Here is a 14459-nt window from a genome sequence, read left to right on the forward strand (position 1 = left end):
GACCATAGGATTTACTAGATGGCTGCGGATTGCTTGGCATCTAGATTTGCTAGATGGCTGCAAATTGCTGTTTAATTAGCCCAGTTTCCCTATTCTGCTTGTCCTGGCTTACTGGCCTGTGTCATTTATATAACTTCCTTTTAAAATTTCTCCTTACAAACCTTCTATAACTTTCACAAACCTTTCTGCAACTGTCACAAACTTTTGATAACCGGAATGGTGAGCCGAGGTGTTTTCCTGGGGTCGTGTCTCATGATGCCAAAGAATGAGCTTCGCAGACCAGAAGATTAAGCAAAAGTGTGCAAAATTTATTACAAGCAGATTCAGACTCCCCACAAGGGGAGGGGGACCTAATAATGGTCTGCCCCTTAAAGTTTTGTAGTCCAGGGATATATATTTGCTACAAGCCTGCTCTGTGTCTACCTGTGTCGTCACCTGATTGATTACCTCAATTGTTCTTGCTCAGCAATGGACCTGAACTTTCCCTGTTTCTATGTGTTCTTTCTCTGTCCCCATGCTGAACTTTTTGTGTTTCTATGCATTTGTACACCTTGTGACTGCAGGCCCTCCCTTGTTTTCCCATGCCTTCTGCTTTGTGTCCAGAAACAGTTTATTATTTCTGCTTGGTTGGTTTTTGTGATTAGGCTGCTCAAACTGCCGTGTCTGCCCCTGTCCATTTACCACCTGCCTTTGTTTTCCACTGGACCCCTGCTCCCCTGCCCTGTCTACCTGCGTTTCAAGTTAATCCTCTCACCTTCTTACAGCTTTCAGAAATTCAGAGAAGTTAGCTTGAAATGCAGCCAGATAGGGCAGGGGTCCAGTGGGAAACAAAGGCAGGTAGAAAATGGACAGGAGCAGACATGGCAGTTTGAGCAAGCCTGATAACAGAAGCCAACCATGCCGAAACAAATAAAATGTTTTGGATATAGAGTGGGAGCATGGGAAACCAAGGGCGGGCCTGCAATAAGCAAGGTGTACATACACATAGAAATAAAGTTCAGGTCCGTTGCTGGGCAAAAACAATGGGGGAATCAATCAGATGGTGACACAGATAGATATGGAGCAGGCTTGTTGCACATATATACTCCTAGAACGACTTGCTTTGTTGGCAACCCATTCTTTGGGCCCCTCCCCTTGCGGGGAGTTGGAATTTGCTTGTAATAAATTTTCCACACTTTTGCTTAAATCTTCTGGTCCGTGGAGCTCATTCTTTGGCGTCGCAAGACACGACCCCAGGAAAAACACCTCAGCTCACCATTCTGGTTATCAAAATAACAGGCTTTAGAACTCACTTTATTTTTTCTTCAAAATTCATCTCTATGCCCCATGCCTTCTATTACCAAAACCATACAAATTTTCCATTTAATTAGATTTTTAGCTCTTAGAAACCTTAATTCTCTAATGGTAACCAAAAAGTAAACATTTTAAAATTTTATAATGTTACTAGTGACCCGGTGGATGAAATTCATGCACATTAAAAGGGAATTGAATGTAATAACTTAATTAAAAAATGTAAAAAAAAAGGGAATTAGAGGAAATATTTTAATATTGCTATTTGCCCTTTCTCTATAATAGAAGTGTTAGAGATAAAAGAAAATTAGTAAAATGTATATGAAAATCTTCCTCCTGTCAGAGTCTGGGGCATGCCATACGAACCAGAGTCAAGTCCCCACCCACCCACATGCACCTCGAAATTGCGCGAGACCCAGGCCCGGCTGGCCCCAACCCCATTGGACTAGAACCAGACCCAGCTGGCCCCACCCCTGTCAAGCCCTGCCAGGTGGGGGGCATGGCCTGAGGTCCCCTGGCCCGGGCTGGGGGGGTGCGCCTTGCGGTTCCCTGGCCCAGGCCAGGGGGCACGGCCTGAGGTCCTCTTTAAACCCCGCCAGGTGGGGGTGCAGCCTCAGGTCCCCTAGATTGGGGCAGGGTGCGTGGCCTGAGGTCCCCTGGCCCGGGCAGGGGCTACGCCTTGAGGTTCCCCGTCAAGCCCTGCTGGGTGGGGGATGCAGCCTGATGTCCCCCAGCCTGGCGCCAGGGCAGGGGACGTGGCCTGAGTTCCCCCGTCTAGCCCCACTAGGAAGGGGGTGCAGCCTCAGGTCCCCTGCCCTGGCCCAGCGCCACGCAGCTTCAGGTCCCTGCTGTTTGCTTGTTGAGGCTCGTTATGGGAACTCGGCCTCTGCTGTAGGGGCAGCCATTTTGACTATTACGGCATAATAGTCCATTTGCATATCCCCTCTTTATTAGTATAAGATGTTTTTTTTCCATGACTATATCTACTGTCTCATCATGATTTATAAGCAAAATCTGGAAAGCCTACAAAAATGTGTTTACCAGTAATGGTTATCTAGGAATAATATAGAAAATATTTGCTGTTATTTTGGGTGAAGAAAGTCAACTTTGTATAGTTTATTTCAATGTAAATAAAATGTGATTTTTATTTTTATTGGTTACTGCTTTGATAATAGGGGCTAAATCAGGACTCCCTATATCCCATTAACATATAAGGATTGACATGGATGATTAAAGGCACTTAGTAAGATCTTTCTCATTAATCAGCTCTGTAAAGGAAACATCATATACACATTTTATTAAGGGAAAAACTTTAAATTAATTACATAATTGTTAAAAATTAAAATTTAATAAACAAACTATATGACATTGAAATCATTTAATCAAAGTTGAAATGCAAATCGTGAGTGTTATACTATAATAATTTGAATTTTTTTTTTTTAATTTTAGAGCTCGAGGAGCATATCTTTCTTATATACAGCCAGAATTTCTGTTCGAACCAGAAGATTACAAGAAATGGGTTGAAATGAGAGTAAGGGAATATAATTTCTTGGAACAACTGCTCAGATATTGAATTTACTGATTTTTGGTATTTGCTTGAAGGTTTTATTTCAGAATCCTTGATTTTTTATTTATGAAATATCCTAAGGATTATGCCTCTGTGGGTGACATATAGTAGTATATATATATTTTTTTATTTGTCTAAAAACCTCTGTAGAGCCTAGGCAGAAATGATCACATGGTTTTCTTTCTTTTTAAAAAAATATATTTTATTAATTTTTTACAGAGAGGAAGGGAGAGGGATAGAGAGTTAGAAATTTAGAAACATTGATCAGCTGCCTCCTGCACACCCACTACTGGGGATGTGCTTGCAACCAAGGTACATGCCCTTGACGGGAATCGAACCTGGGACCCTTCAGTCTGCAGGCCGACGCTCTATCCACTGAGCCAAACTGGTTAGGGCAACACATGGTTTTCTTAAAATCTATAAATAATTGCTTATTTTAAGGGATTTAGAAATGAAGAATGGAGTGTGCTTATGTAAATTTTTTCTTAAAATGAATTTTTGGATTATATGTCTTCCAAACACAATACTGGTTTAACTTCTCCACCACTTGCCACTTCCTTTTTTCAATTTTACAGGAGGATATGGGGAATTTAAATAAGACATGCATAGTTTTTTTGAATTATGCAATTCATTTTATGGAAATCTATTGAGAAGGGGTATTGTTCTGAGATGTCTGTAGGCTTTGAGGCAACTCTAGTTGTGGTACTGTTACTATAGTCACCACGTGACATTAGTAGTAGAGCCAGGGGCCTTTTCTTTGCCACTCTTCTGTGGCTTAATTTAAAGAGTGTGGCTCCCAGGGGTTCTGAGTTCAGAATAACTTTGCATTTCATTCTGCTATTTTTGCCCCAGAACTAGTGAGTGCACTGAATGAATACAAGTAAATCTATGACCTCAATAAAGGGCTACGAGTTCCAGAAAGTTACCTGTGTTGATTGTTTCTATGACTGCCACAAGGAGAATTAGAAAAGATCTATTTTTAAAAAATGTATTTTTATTGATTTCAGAGAGGAAGGGAGAGGCAGAGAGAGAGATAGAAACATCAATGATGAGAGAGAATCATTGATCAGCTGCCTCCTGCACGCCCTCTACTGCAGATCGAGCCTGCAACCTGGGCATGTGCCCTTGACTAGAATTGAACCTGGGACCCTTCGGTCTGTAGGCTGATGCTCTATCCACTGAGCATAACCAGCTACTGCAAGAGATCTTGATTAATGTGTGAAGGGGACATGTAAAGGTTTTATTAAAAGACAATATATATATGCTAAGTAGTTAAAATTTTGAACTTCTATTTGCCTTGCATTTTAATTAATGTTGTGATTTTTTTTTTATTAAAGACTAAAGCCTTGTCAGTATGTTCCTCTTTACCTAAGGAAAAGCCACCATGTTCCTCTTTACTTAAGGAAAGGCGATATATTGTTATAGATATGACTGAGTTTGAAACCTGGAGTCAACGGGCATGGACAGATGTACTCCTTCAGATATACAAGGTATCATTTCTCTTCCTGTTCATTGCTAGAGTTTTTTGGTTAATTTACATAGATACTGTATTAGTTCAGGTTTAGGCAATATTGCTGTAAAAGATTTAAAATCCTAGTGGCTCAAATAAGATAGAATTTTATTTGTCTCATGGAACTGTGGAGAAGTAAGTGGTCTAGAGGCAGTGAGGTGTCTCTTCTATCCTCAGTACTGGGCTTTCATCCTGGGTCAATTTCTTAGAATAAGGAAGGACAGATAAAGGAATAGAAGACAAGTAAATTCCTTTTAAGGATATTTTCTGGAAAAGGCATCATTTCCCTTTCACATCCCATTGGGATGAATTTAGTCATGTGACTGCATCTAGCTTTAAGGGAAGTTGAGAAGTATAGTCTCTAAAATTGGTAGCTGTAGGCATTTTCCAATATTAAAATTAAGAATTAAAAAATGGATATTTGTGAAAATTATGGTCTCCACCTGTAATGCATAATATTCTCTTGTAAAGTTATTGTGGAGACATTCACTAGGAATCATATAACTGTAGGCAAGATCAGGTGTTGAGATTCTCCAATTAACTTCATGCTATGGTGCATGTGTAGGTAAATTAATGTATAAATTGTGCCTTCACTACTGTATCTTTATTGCTTAAACAAGCACCGGTTTCAGTTCTGGAATAATTTCCTAAGGTCCCAAGGAAATATGGCACTATACATTTTGCTCACTAAAGCCAATGGAGGCTTCTGTTCTATCCTCACTCATGAATAGGGTGAGCTATGGGACAGGGAGTTAAAACAAAAAAGTTAAGTTAAATAAAAGCAGCAGTTAGTCACTCAAAGGAAAAGACAGAATTAAAAGCTAAATAGCATTATATGTCACAAATTGCTTTTTAAATGTCCTCTTATTTAATCTTCACAACCAATAATCCCTAGTTTAGAGGAGACTAGAGTTTATAGGCATACCTACTTCCTTCCAAGATCTGCTTTTCCAGTTCTCTGCTGCTCTCTGGCAATCTAAAATCTTCATGGCAGCCAGTGACCCAGGCCTACCTTCTGGAAAGTTCCTTCTGTTACATATTCCCATTTACTCCTCTTCTCTTCTTTCCACCTCAACCTGCCCTGTCTTCCTTGCTAGATGTCAAGAGAAGAAATCCTATTTTTTCTTGATTAATTCTGAGAAGAAGGTATTAGGATGTTTGTGACTCTCAGCCAAACTTATAATTGGGAAAGACATGTTCTTCTTTTATTAACTCCAGTCTGCATGATCTGTCATTTTGCCCAGTGATAGGAGCAACTCCAAAACAGAAGATCAGCACATGTTCTAATTTAGGGACAAACTAGTCCTAATCTTGCTTTGTGGACTTGATTCACACACTTATTATTTATTCATTTTTGCAGCATTCATAGATATGCTTAGTTCATTTAATCTGTCTTCCCTATCTGTGAATCTATGAATTTAGAAACCAAATTTCACTTGTAAACTTAATAGTGTGTCACCTACATAGTGGATGCTCAGCAAATATTTGTTTAATGAATTTATTCAACCACTATTATGTTTCAGGCTCTATGAGGATAAGAGTTAACTTGATATATTCTATATCCTCAATAATTTTGTGTCTTGGAATATATTAGCAAGTAAGTATATATAATTACAAGGAAGCATGACAAATGCTATGACAAGGCAAGCCCAAATAACTAAGGATGAGTGCCCATAGAGAGGATCCTGACTTTCCTGGCTCGGGGAAAGTTTCCAGGAAGAAGATCAATTTAAACCGAGTCCTGAGAAATGTGCCCTAGCTGGTTGCGCAGTGGTTAGAGCATTGGCCCATGGACTGAAGGGTCTCAAGTTCAAATCCAGTCAAGGGCATGTACCCCGGTTGCAGGCTTGATTCCCAGCCTCCAGTGGGCGTCTATGCAGGAGGCAACCAATTGCTGTGTCTCTGTCTTTCCCCCTCCCTTCCACTCTCTCTCTCTCTAAAAAAAGAAATCAATGGAAAAATGTCCTCGGGTGAGGATTAACAATAAATAAATAAATAAATAGGTAGGTAGGTAGGTAGGTAGATAAATAAATGAATGAATGAATGAATAAATAAATAAAATAAACTGAATCCTGAGAAATGATAGGTGTTTGCCAGGCAAGGTGGGGCATAGTTGAGAGAGAGAGAGAGAGAGAGAGAGAGAGAGAGTATGGTTTGTGTGAAGGAGGCAGTAGATGACTTTTATTGGAGGAAAGTGATGGGGGGCAGCAGATAGCATTTTTCAAGACAAAGAAAATTCAATGTGGAAATGCCTGAGGTCATATGGAACATGGTACATTTTGAGGAATAAACGCAGTATTAGGGGCAGGGGTGGGGGGCAGGGGGTGGGGGTGGGGAAGAGTGGACTGTGATCCCAGACAGAAATTGGATGACTTCATAAGCCAAACTAAGGGATCTGGACTTCATAGACTCTAGCAGGAGATCAGTACAGAGGTATTGAAGGGTTGTAAACATAAGCTTGACATAATCAGGTTTGCATTTTACAGAAATCACTGTGGTACATTATAGAAATTGTTCAGGAATGCATTTTAATTTGTGGTGCTAGGAATGTTGGTGGTAGTAGGAAAGATGAGAAATGGGCAGCATTCATAAATATTAGGAGAACTCAGGCTTGGTGAATGACTTGATCTTTGGGGTGGCGGGGGGGGGGACGTGTAAAAGAGACAGAGAGGTCAAAGATGACAGTGGGTTTCTTGTTGGGTGACTGAGTAAAATTTGATCCCAGTCACTGAAATGGAAGACAAGGGATAATAGCATTTTTATTGGGGGCAGAGGGTGGAACTGAGTAAGAGAACATGATAAATTAATTTTAGTTTTGCTATATTACAGTGCCTGGTATGATTACCGGTGAGTGTATCCTTGAGTCAGGAAAGGGACCTGGGTGGCAACACACATTTGGAGTTCTTTACTGATGCCATGATAAAGTCATAGGAGTGGATAAGATTGCCCAGTTAGATGATCTACAGAGCTGTGTCTTAATGTATTGTGGCTAAAGCGTGGGTAGCTCTAGGTGCTCCATTAAATCAGAAGTGGATTGGCAATTTCACTTGAAAAAGCAAGCAATGTTGTTGAAATTATTCACAAATTAGAAATAAAAGATTGTGATTTTCACACAAATCCCTTTGGGTTCTTATTGTTGAATTCTCAGAGGTCATGCATGCAATGCAAGACTGCCTTTGTCAGTTCTTCTTGGCTAATTGTTTAGATAACAGAATATAGCTTGTCTTATTCAATTTAATTTTGTGTCATTAGGTTATTTTTGCTTGTTAAATTTGCATGATTAATTGTTGCTCTTTCCTTGCATTACATTCCCAATTCACAAAAATGTTCACAAAAATGGCTAAAAAGTGGGTCACTGAAGCATGAGTGGTGAAAGACAGTAACAGAAACACTCAAACTCAGAATGCTGTTCTAAGTGTAAATTATAAATAGGGATCTTATGTGGATATAAAGGATGAATCTGTATATACTAAAAGAAGTGAATGTGATGTTTTTACAGAAGAATCTAGAAAAGAAAAAGGTGATAAATAAATATCTGAATAATTTTAATTAACTGTTTATTCATTTGTTCCCAGTATTCTATCATAAAGTTTTTTTTTAGAATAGTGGCACAATTCTGTCAAATATTTTGAAATTTTTAAGCAAAGAGCAGTAATCTTTCTGGTTAATTAAACACATTTTTCCTGAACCACTTCAGTTCTCTCTATAATAAAATTAGAGTATTTGTTGCTAAATGTCAGCAAGAATTCAGTTCCAACTACGCATTATTCAGAATTGCGTGCCTATGTAGAAAACAGACAAAAATGGTACAAGGGGTCATATTTTCTGAGGAATATTTAAAAGCAATAAAGCATGATTGGAGTGAAGCAGAATTAGTGAAACTCTTTAATTAAATGGCTTTGCGGTATGTCCCATAATGTCAGTGACATCGATGTGGAAACACAATTATTCTCACAGATGACAACAAATATTGCATGTTTTGATTGGATATAACCATGGATAGGGAACATATGAATAACTCTTTGCATGTGTGTGATAAATATGAATCAAGTATATCATGACATTTTATTCTCTTTATTAGTGGTGGTCTATGTAGTTTCCTAATGCACCTTTAGTGGTTTATAGGGAATAAAATAGGGAGAAAAAAGCTATAGAGTGAAAAAATCACATAGGTCAGAAACCCAGTATTGAACAAACCAAATATTTAAATAGGAAAAGGAAGAGAATCCTGCAAATGAGCTTCAAATAGGCAAAAAGATCACAGTGACATTTTATATTATGAACACAAAGGAAAGAGAGCCTTTGAGGAACGAAATGGTTAACAGTATCAGGTGAAATTGAGGGGTTGCTTGAGATGGTAATAATGAGTCAGGGAAGGTCACTAGGTGGGCCTTGGTTTAATGAGCTAAAGGAATGAAAGAAAGTGGTGACCTGGAATGCAACTGGTGACCTCTTGGTTCCTGGATGGATGCCTAGTGAGCATGTTTTGATATTGCTGAAAAAGAATTGGTCAGGAGGGAGACGTTAAAGATCCAAACGGTAAAAAAGACAACTAATGCGGTACTATTCCTAAGATGAGAAGGCCTGGCATCTAGTATAAGAGAAGGGATAAGGGATTGCTCAGCCATTGCAGCTGGAGAGAAGGAAGAAAAGTGAGTGCAGATGCAAGAGCTTTTGGATATGTGGTAGGACACTGCAGTGCTCTCCTTAAGATATCACTTTGCTCTTTGAAGTTCTGAGAAAAACTACCATACAGGCTGAACAGGAGGGAGGGTTGATCAAGATGATTAAGAAGCCAGGAGTCACCTTAGCCAGTTTGGCTCAGTGGATAGTGACCATGGACTGAAGGGTCATAGGTTCATTTCCTTGATTTGCCCCAGTTGGGGCCTGTGAGGGAGGCAACCAGTCCATTTGTCTCTCACATTGATGTTTCTCTCTCTCTGTCACTATCTCTCCCTTCTACTCTCTCTAAAAATCAGTGGAAAAAACACCCTCAGGTGAGGATTAACAAAAGAAAAAAAAAAAGAAAAAGAAACCAGGAGCCATGAATAGTGGGAGTGAGAAGACAAGGAAAAACAGAATTCTGGGCCTGCAAACTTTATCTTTAAATTAGGAACAGGTACCTCTCAGGTTTCCTGGAAACCCTGGCAATGATCCCCATGGGTGATATGTGCAGTGCTTGAGGACTCTGATCAGATTTTTGTTGCTGTTGTTGTTTTAAACATTTTTATATTTTTCAATTTTTTTCAATTACAGCTTACATTCAGTATTATTTTGTATTAGTTTCAGGGGCGTCACATAGTTGTTAGACAGCCATATACTTTACAAAGTGTTCTTGATATTTCTAGTACCCACCTGGCACCATACATAGTATTACAATATTATTGACTATATTTCCTATGCTGTTCTTTATATCCCCATGACTCTTTTGTAACTACCAATCTATACTTCTCAATCCCTTCACCTTTTTTGCCCAGTCTCCCAAACGCCCTCCCCTCTGACCGCCATCAGTCTGCTCTCTGTATCTATGAATCTCTTTTGTTTGTTCACTTATTTTATTCTTTAGATTCCACATATAAAAGATATCATATGATATTTGTCTTTCTCTGAATGACTTATTTCATTTAGCTTAATACCCTCTAGATCAGTGGTCGGCAAACCGCGGCTCATGAGCCACATGCGGCTCTTTGGCCCCTTGAGTGTGGCTCTTCCACAAAATACCACGTGTGGGCGCGCACGTACAGTGCGATTGAAACTTCGTGGCCCATGCACAGAAGTCGGTTTTCGGCCTGGGCGAGTCTATTTTGAAGAAGTGATGTTAGAAGAAGTGGGGGGTGTCGGTCAGTCAGGCGATGGGAAACGCACGGGGCGCAGACAGGCCACGGGATACGCAGCGCCCGGGAGGTACATTGTTTTGAGGTACGTTTGCTGTTTGCTGAGGTCGACCCCTTCTAACTCTCCCATCCACACTCAAGTATACAAGATGAGTGTGGATGGGAGAGTTGGAAGGGGTTGACCTCAGCGAATGTACCTCAATCAGATTGAGGATGTTTTTAGCAAAGGCCAGCTTAGGAGTACCCTAATTAAGTTAATAACAGTGTACCTACCTATATAGTTTAACTTTAAAAAATGTGGCTCTCAAGAGAAATTTCAATCATTGTACTGTTGATATTTGGCTCTGTTGACTAATGAGTTTGCCGACCACTGCTCTAGATACATAAATGCTGTTGCAAATGGTAAGTGAAAAGTGAACATGGTGATATGCGGGCATGCTAAATAGCTATCTCAGACATTGATGAAAGAAAATTAAATCTATTTAAGGAAAGGGGTGGGGGGATGAGATATCCAAAGGGAAGGACTGCATAGCATTGAGCCAAGGAGACATTGGGTCAATGATGGCAGCCGAAGTATACTTGGGACAATGAAACAAGGAAGGGCATTGAAGAAGCAACAGGAAAGCCTAGGCTGGGCTGCTTTGGCTCACTGAAATGTCAGAGAAAAGGGGGCCTTGGAGACAGGTTCAGGGAGTTAGCCCAGGACGAGCTTCCACTGCCCATTGCTCCCCTGGTTGCAAGTCTCATGGGGTCCCTTAGAGGTTGGGGGATATGTGCCAGTGGGGTAATGGCATGGGCGTGCTCCTGGGAGGGCGAATACATACTGGGTCCTTTGTCCTGAGCATGTTTATCTTTCTTGCAGGTGGAAATCTTAGGGGATGTCTTAGGGGAGAACTCCCAGGGGAAGGTCCAATAGAATATTCATCAGCTTTCCAGGTGTGCTCTTTCAGGGTCATGGTCTCCATTGATTGGTTAGTGCCAGGGCAGGGGGTCATTAGTCAATGTAGCTGGTCCAGGGGCAGCTACATCACTTGTCTGGTTTTGCTGATTTTCTGGGCCTGGAGCTGGAATACAACTGAAGCCTTAAGGAGGTCAGGGGGTCTAAACCACATGACCAGTGATATGTTAGGGGAGGAATGGTTACCCTGGGGGCCAGGTTCTTGTTTTCCCAGTTTTGCCCCTTGCTAGGCATCTGGGGCTTTCTGCCCTAGTGAGTTTCTATACCTGGCCCATCTTCCTTTCTCTGGGAGGTCTAACATTCTGGGGGTCTGTCTAACAGTAAGATTTCATTCTTCTTTATGGCTGAGAAATATTTCATTGTATTTATGTACCACAGCTTTTTTATCTACTTGTCTATGATGGGCATTCAGATTGATGTTATATCTTTTACTACCAGAAAACTCCCCTGTGGCTTAGTCTCTTCCTGGAGCTTTCTCTCCATCTCCTGTCTTAACTGAAGCTTGTATCTTCACCCCAAAATCAGTTTCCTTGTGGTCCTCTTTAACAGGGACTGTTGATGAATATGCATGAATGTTTCTTTTCAGTTTTGCTGTCTTTTCTTTTCTTTTCTTTTTCCTTTTTATAATTCTTACCCTATGGAATTAAATTAGATTCTCTTTACAACAAATTGGTGGTGTTGATAATATTTAGACATAAATGACTGTAAGAAGTTTTGTTATGGTGATAAACATTTATGGTATATTTGAACAATGTTTATTAGTTATATCCTTCCACTTAAACAATCTGATCAATGGAAATGTAAGCTTCTGAAAATTAAATTTAGTCTGAGCTTTGCTAATTACTACTTAAATTAATTATGCTTTCTATGCCAATTGGAAAAATAGATTAAAATAATTCATAACTTTAAAAATCTGACATTGAAAATGGATAAGCCAAATATAATAGCTATAAATCAGAAGTTTTTGCAAAATTAATGTGGAACTGGTAGTGCATATGATAATGATTGGATAACACTATATGTAGTTATATACTGTGATATTATGATTTATGACAAATATATATTTGGTGTTCATTCTCATTTCTGACACAGAGCTTTTTAAAAAATATATATTTTTATTGCTTTCAGAGAGGAAGGGAAAGGGGGAGATAGAAACATCAATGATGAGAATCATTGATTGGCTGCCTCCTGCACGCCCCCTACTGGGCTTGAGCCCACAACCCAGGCATGTGCCCCTGACCAAAATTGAACCCGGGACCCTTCAGTCCACAGGCCAAAGCTCTATCCACTGAACCAAACTGGCACAGAACTTCTTAAACCTTTTGGAATTTCTAAGTGATAAGAGTGAAAAAGGTGTCTTTGTTATGTTAATTAATTGGCTTTTTGAAAGCACCTTAGTATGGGGGCTGATTATCACAGGAATCAACCATGTGATTGGAGGGTTAGAACTTTGTTTTATCCCCAGATCTGGAATGGCAGAGGTCTAATAGAACCCAACAAGAGGTCATCAAAACTTCTGATTTATAGCTAGTTGGTCAAAAGTATAGGTAACAAACTGAACTTGAGACTGGTGTCTGAATTTAGTTGCCAAGGAGGGGGGTCCTTGGAAACTCCAGTGGATAGTTGCGGGGTTAGAAAGCATACTGACAACCTGGGCTTTTGATTGGCATCTGAAATAGTAGTCTTGTATGACTGAACCTTCAACCTGTGGAATCTGATACCATCTCTGGGTATATAGTGTCAGAATTGAGTTAAATTGTTGGAGGTTCTGCTGGTGTTTGATAATTGGTTGTGTGGGGACGGGGATTCTATCCTCCACCTTCACACACACACTGGAAAATTGGTGACCAGAATCCTTAGGTAATAAGCTGCTTCTTGTAAATTACATAGTGTGGTACTTTACAGACTAGATGCTATAAAGGCAAAAAGTTGGGAAATTAAAATGGGCATTAGAGGTTATCTTAACTATTTTTCACTCTTGAGTGAATGTAGCTAAGCAGAAAATACTGATGGCCTTTATTTTTCTACCTGTTATTCTTTTATCTACTCTTCAGATTTTTATTTTGCTATTCAGGTCTAATATAAGTTTTTTTCTCTCTTTTATTCAATTTTAGGTTCTGATATTATCCCAGATTCTACCACATTCCCCAGATGATATGCCCTCCATACATACTCAGAAGTCACCAAAAGTCAATCCTTGTTTTATAGACAGCAACGTATATTCTGATTCTGAAAGACTTGTGCTTAGTTGGTTGAACACAAATTATGAGAATGCCCGACATATTGTATGGAAAAAGTGTCCAAAAGGTAAGAATTTTTTTTCCTTTAAATAAATCATAATTTGTAGTCTGACAGTGTAGAAAGAGCTGCAGAATTGGTCTCAAAATTCATGGATTTTATACTTGACTGCAGCATTTGTGCTCTGTTCTGCAAAAATAGTATTCCTTAACATCTTCAAGATCAGTTTCCTTTACATGTAAAATAGAAGTAATAAAAGATGCTTGTCCAATTTATTTTGAAGAATAATTGATAAAAATTATGTATAGGTGCTCCAGATAGGAAAGATAGCCTTAATGTAATTGATGAAATTTTCAACTCTATAGAGTATTAAATGTAGGTGACACTGCTCAAACATTGTATATAATTAGTTGAGATCAAGTGAAAATTGACTAGACAACAACTTACATTTTGTTTTGACAGTCACGTTGGGAATCACTAAGTGCAATAATGCTTCATGAATTTAGGAGGAGGGGTACGTCATATTTATTACATATAGGGTGGGGCAAAAGTAAGTTTATAGTTGTGAGTACTCAAAACACAGAGTTTCTTCTTGTATTGCAAGTATTATTTTCTATATGAACAACTATAAATCTACTTTTGCTCCACTCCATATACTGAGAAAAGAGTTGTGTTTATAGACAGACCTGCTCCAGTGTTCAGGCAGGCTCTCCCATTAGGAGGAATGAAGCTCTATTAAGAGTATTAAACTCTTTGAAAAAGATTCAATTTGTTAGTATAACAGTGAAATTTTTATTTATTTATCATAAGCATTGATTGATTGAGGAGGACATTATTCATGTTGGTTGTTTCTTTCACTTCAATTCAGCTCCCCTTTTCCAAGCACATACAACCCTGCTATCTTGAGAATGGATTGTGTTTTAACATACAATAATTAAGTTTATATTTTATACTGGACCCTTGGAGTTTAATCTAAACTTCAGAAGTAGGAAAAAGTTAAGAGTATGATTTAAAATGAGACTTTCAATTACAGTTGCTCTGAACTTAAAACTATGAGTGAAG

General features: G+C 39.2%; 1 protein-coding gene across 1 annotated transcript in view; it reads left to right on the plus strand.

Moving 5' to 3' along the window:
• Positions 1-14459, plus strand: part of CFAP47 (cilia and flagella associated protein 47) — a 425326-nt gene that overhangs the window by 181718 nt on the left and 229149 nt on the right. Inside the window, 3 exon segments of the mRNA XM_014462850.1 lie at positions 2740-2821; positions 4195-4347; positions 13274-13466. Coding sequence (XP_014318336.1) covers positions 2740-2821; positions 4195-4347; positions 13274-13466 — 428 coding nt within the window.

Source organism: Myotis lucifugus, unplaced genomic scaffold (assembly GCF_000147115.1).
Source record: "Myotis lucifugus unplaced genomic scaffold, Myoluc2.0 scaffold_192, whole genome shotgun sequence".
Lineage (NCBI taxonomy): Eukaryota > Metazoa > Chordata > Mammalia > Chiroptera > Vespertilionidae > Myotis > Myotis lucifugus.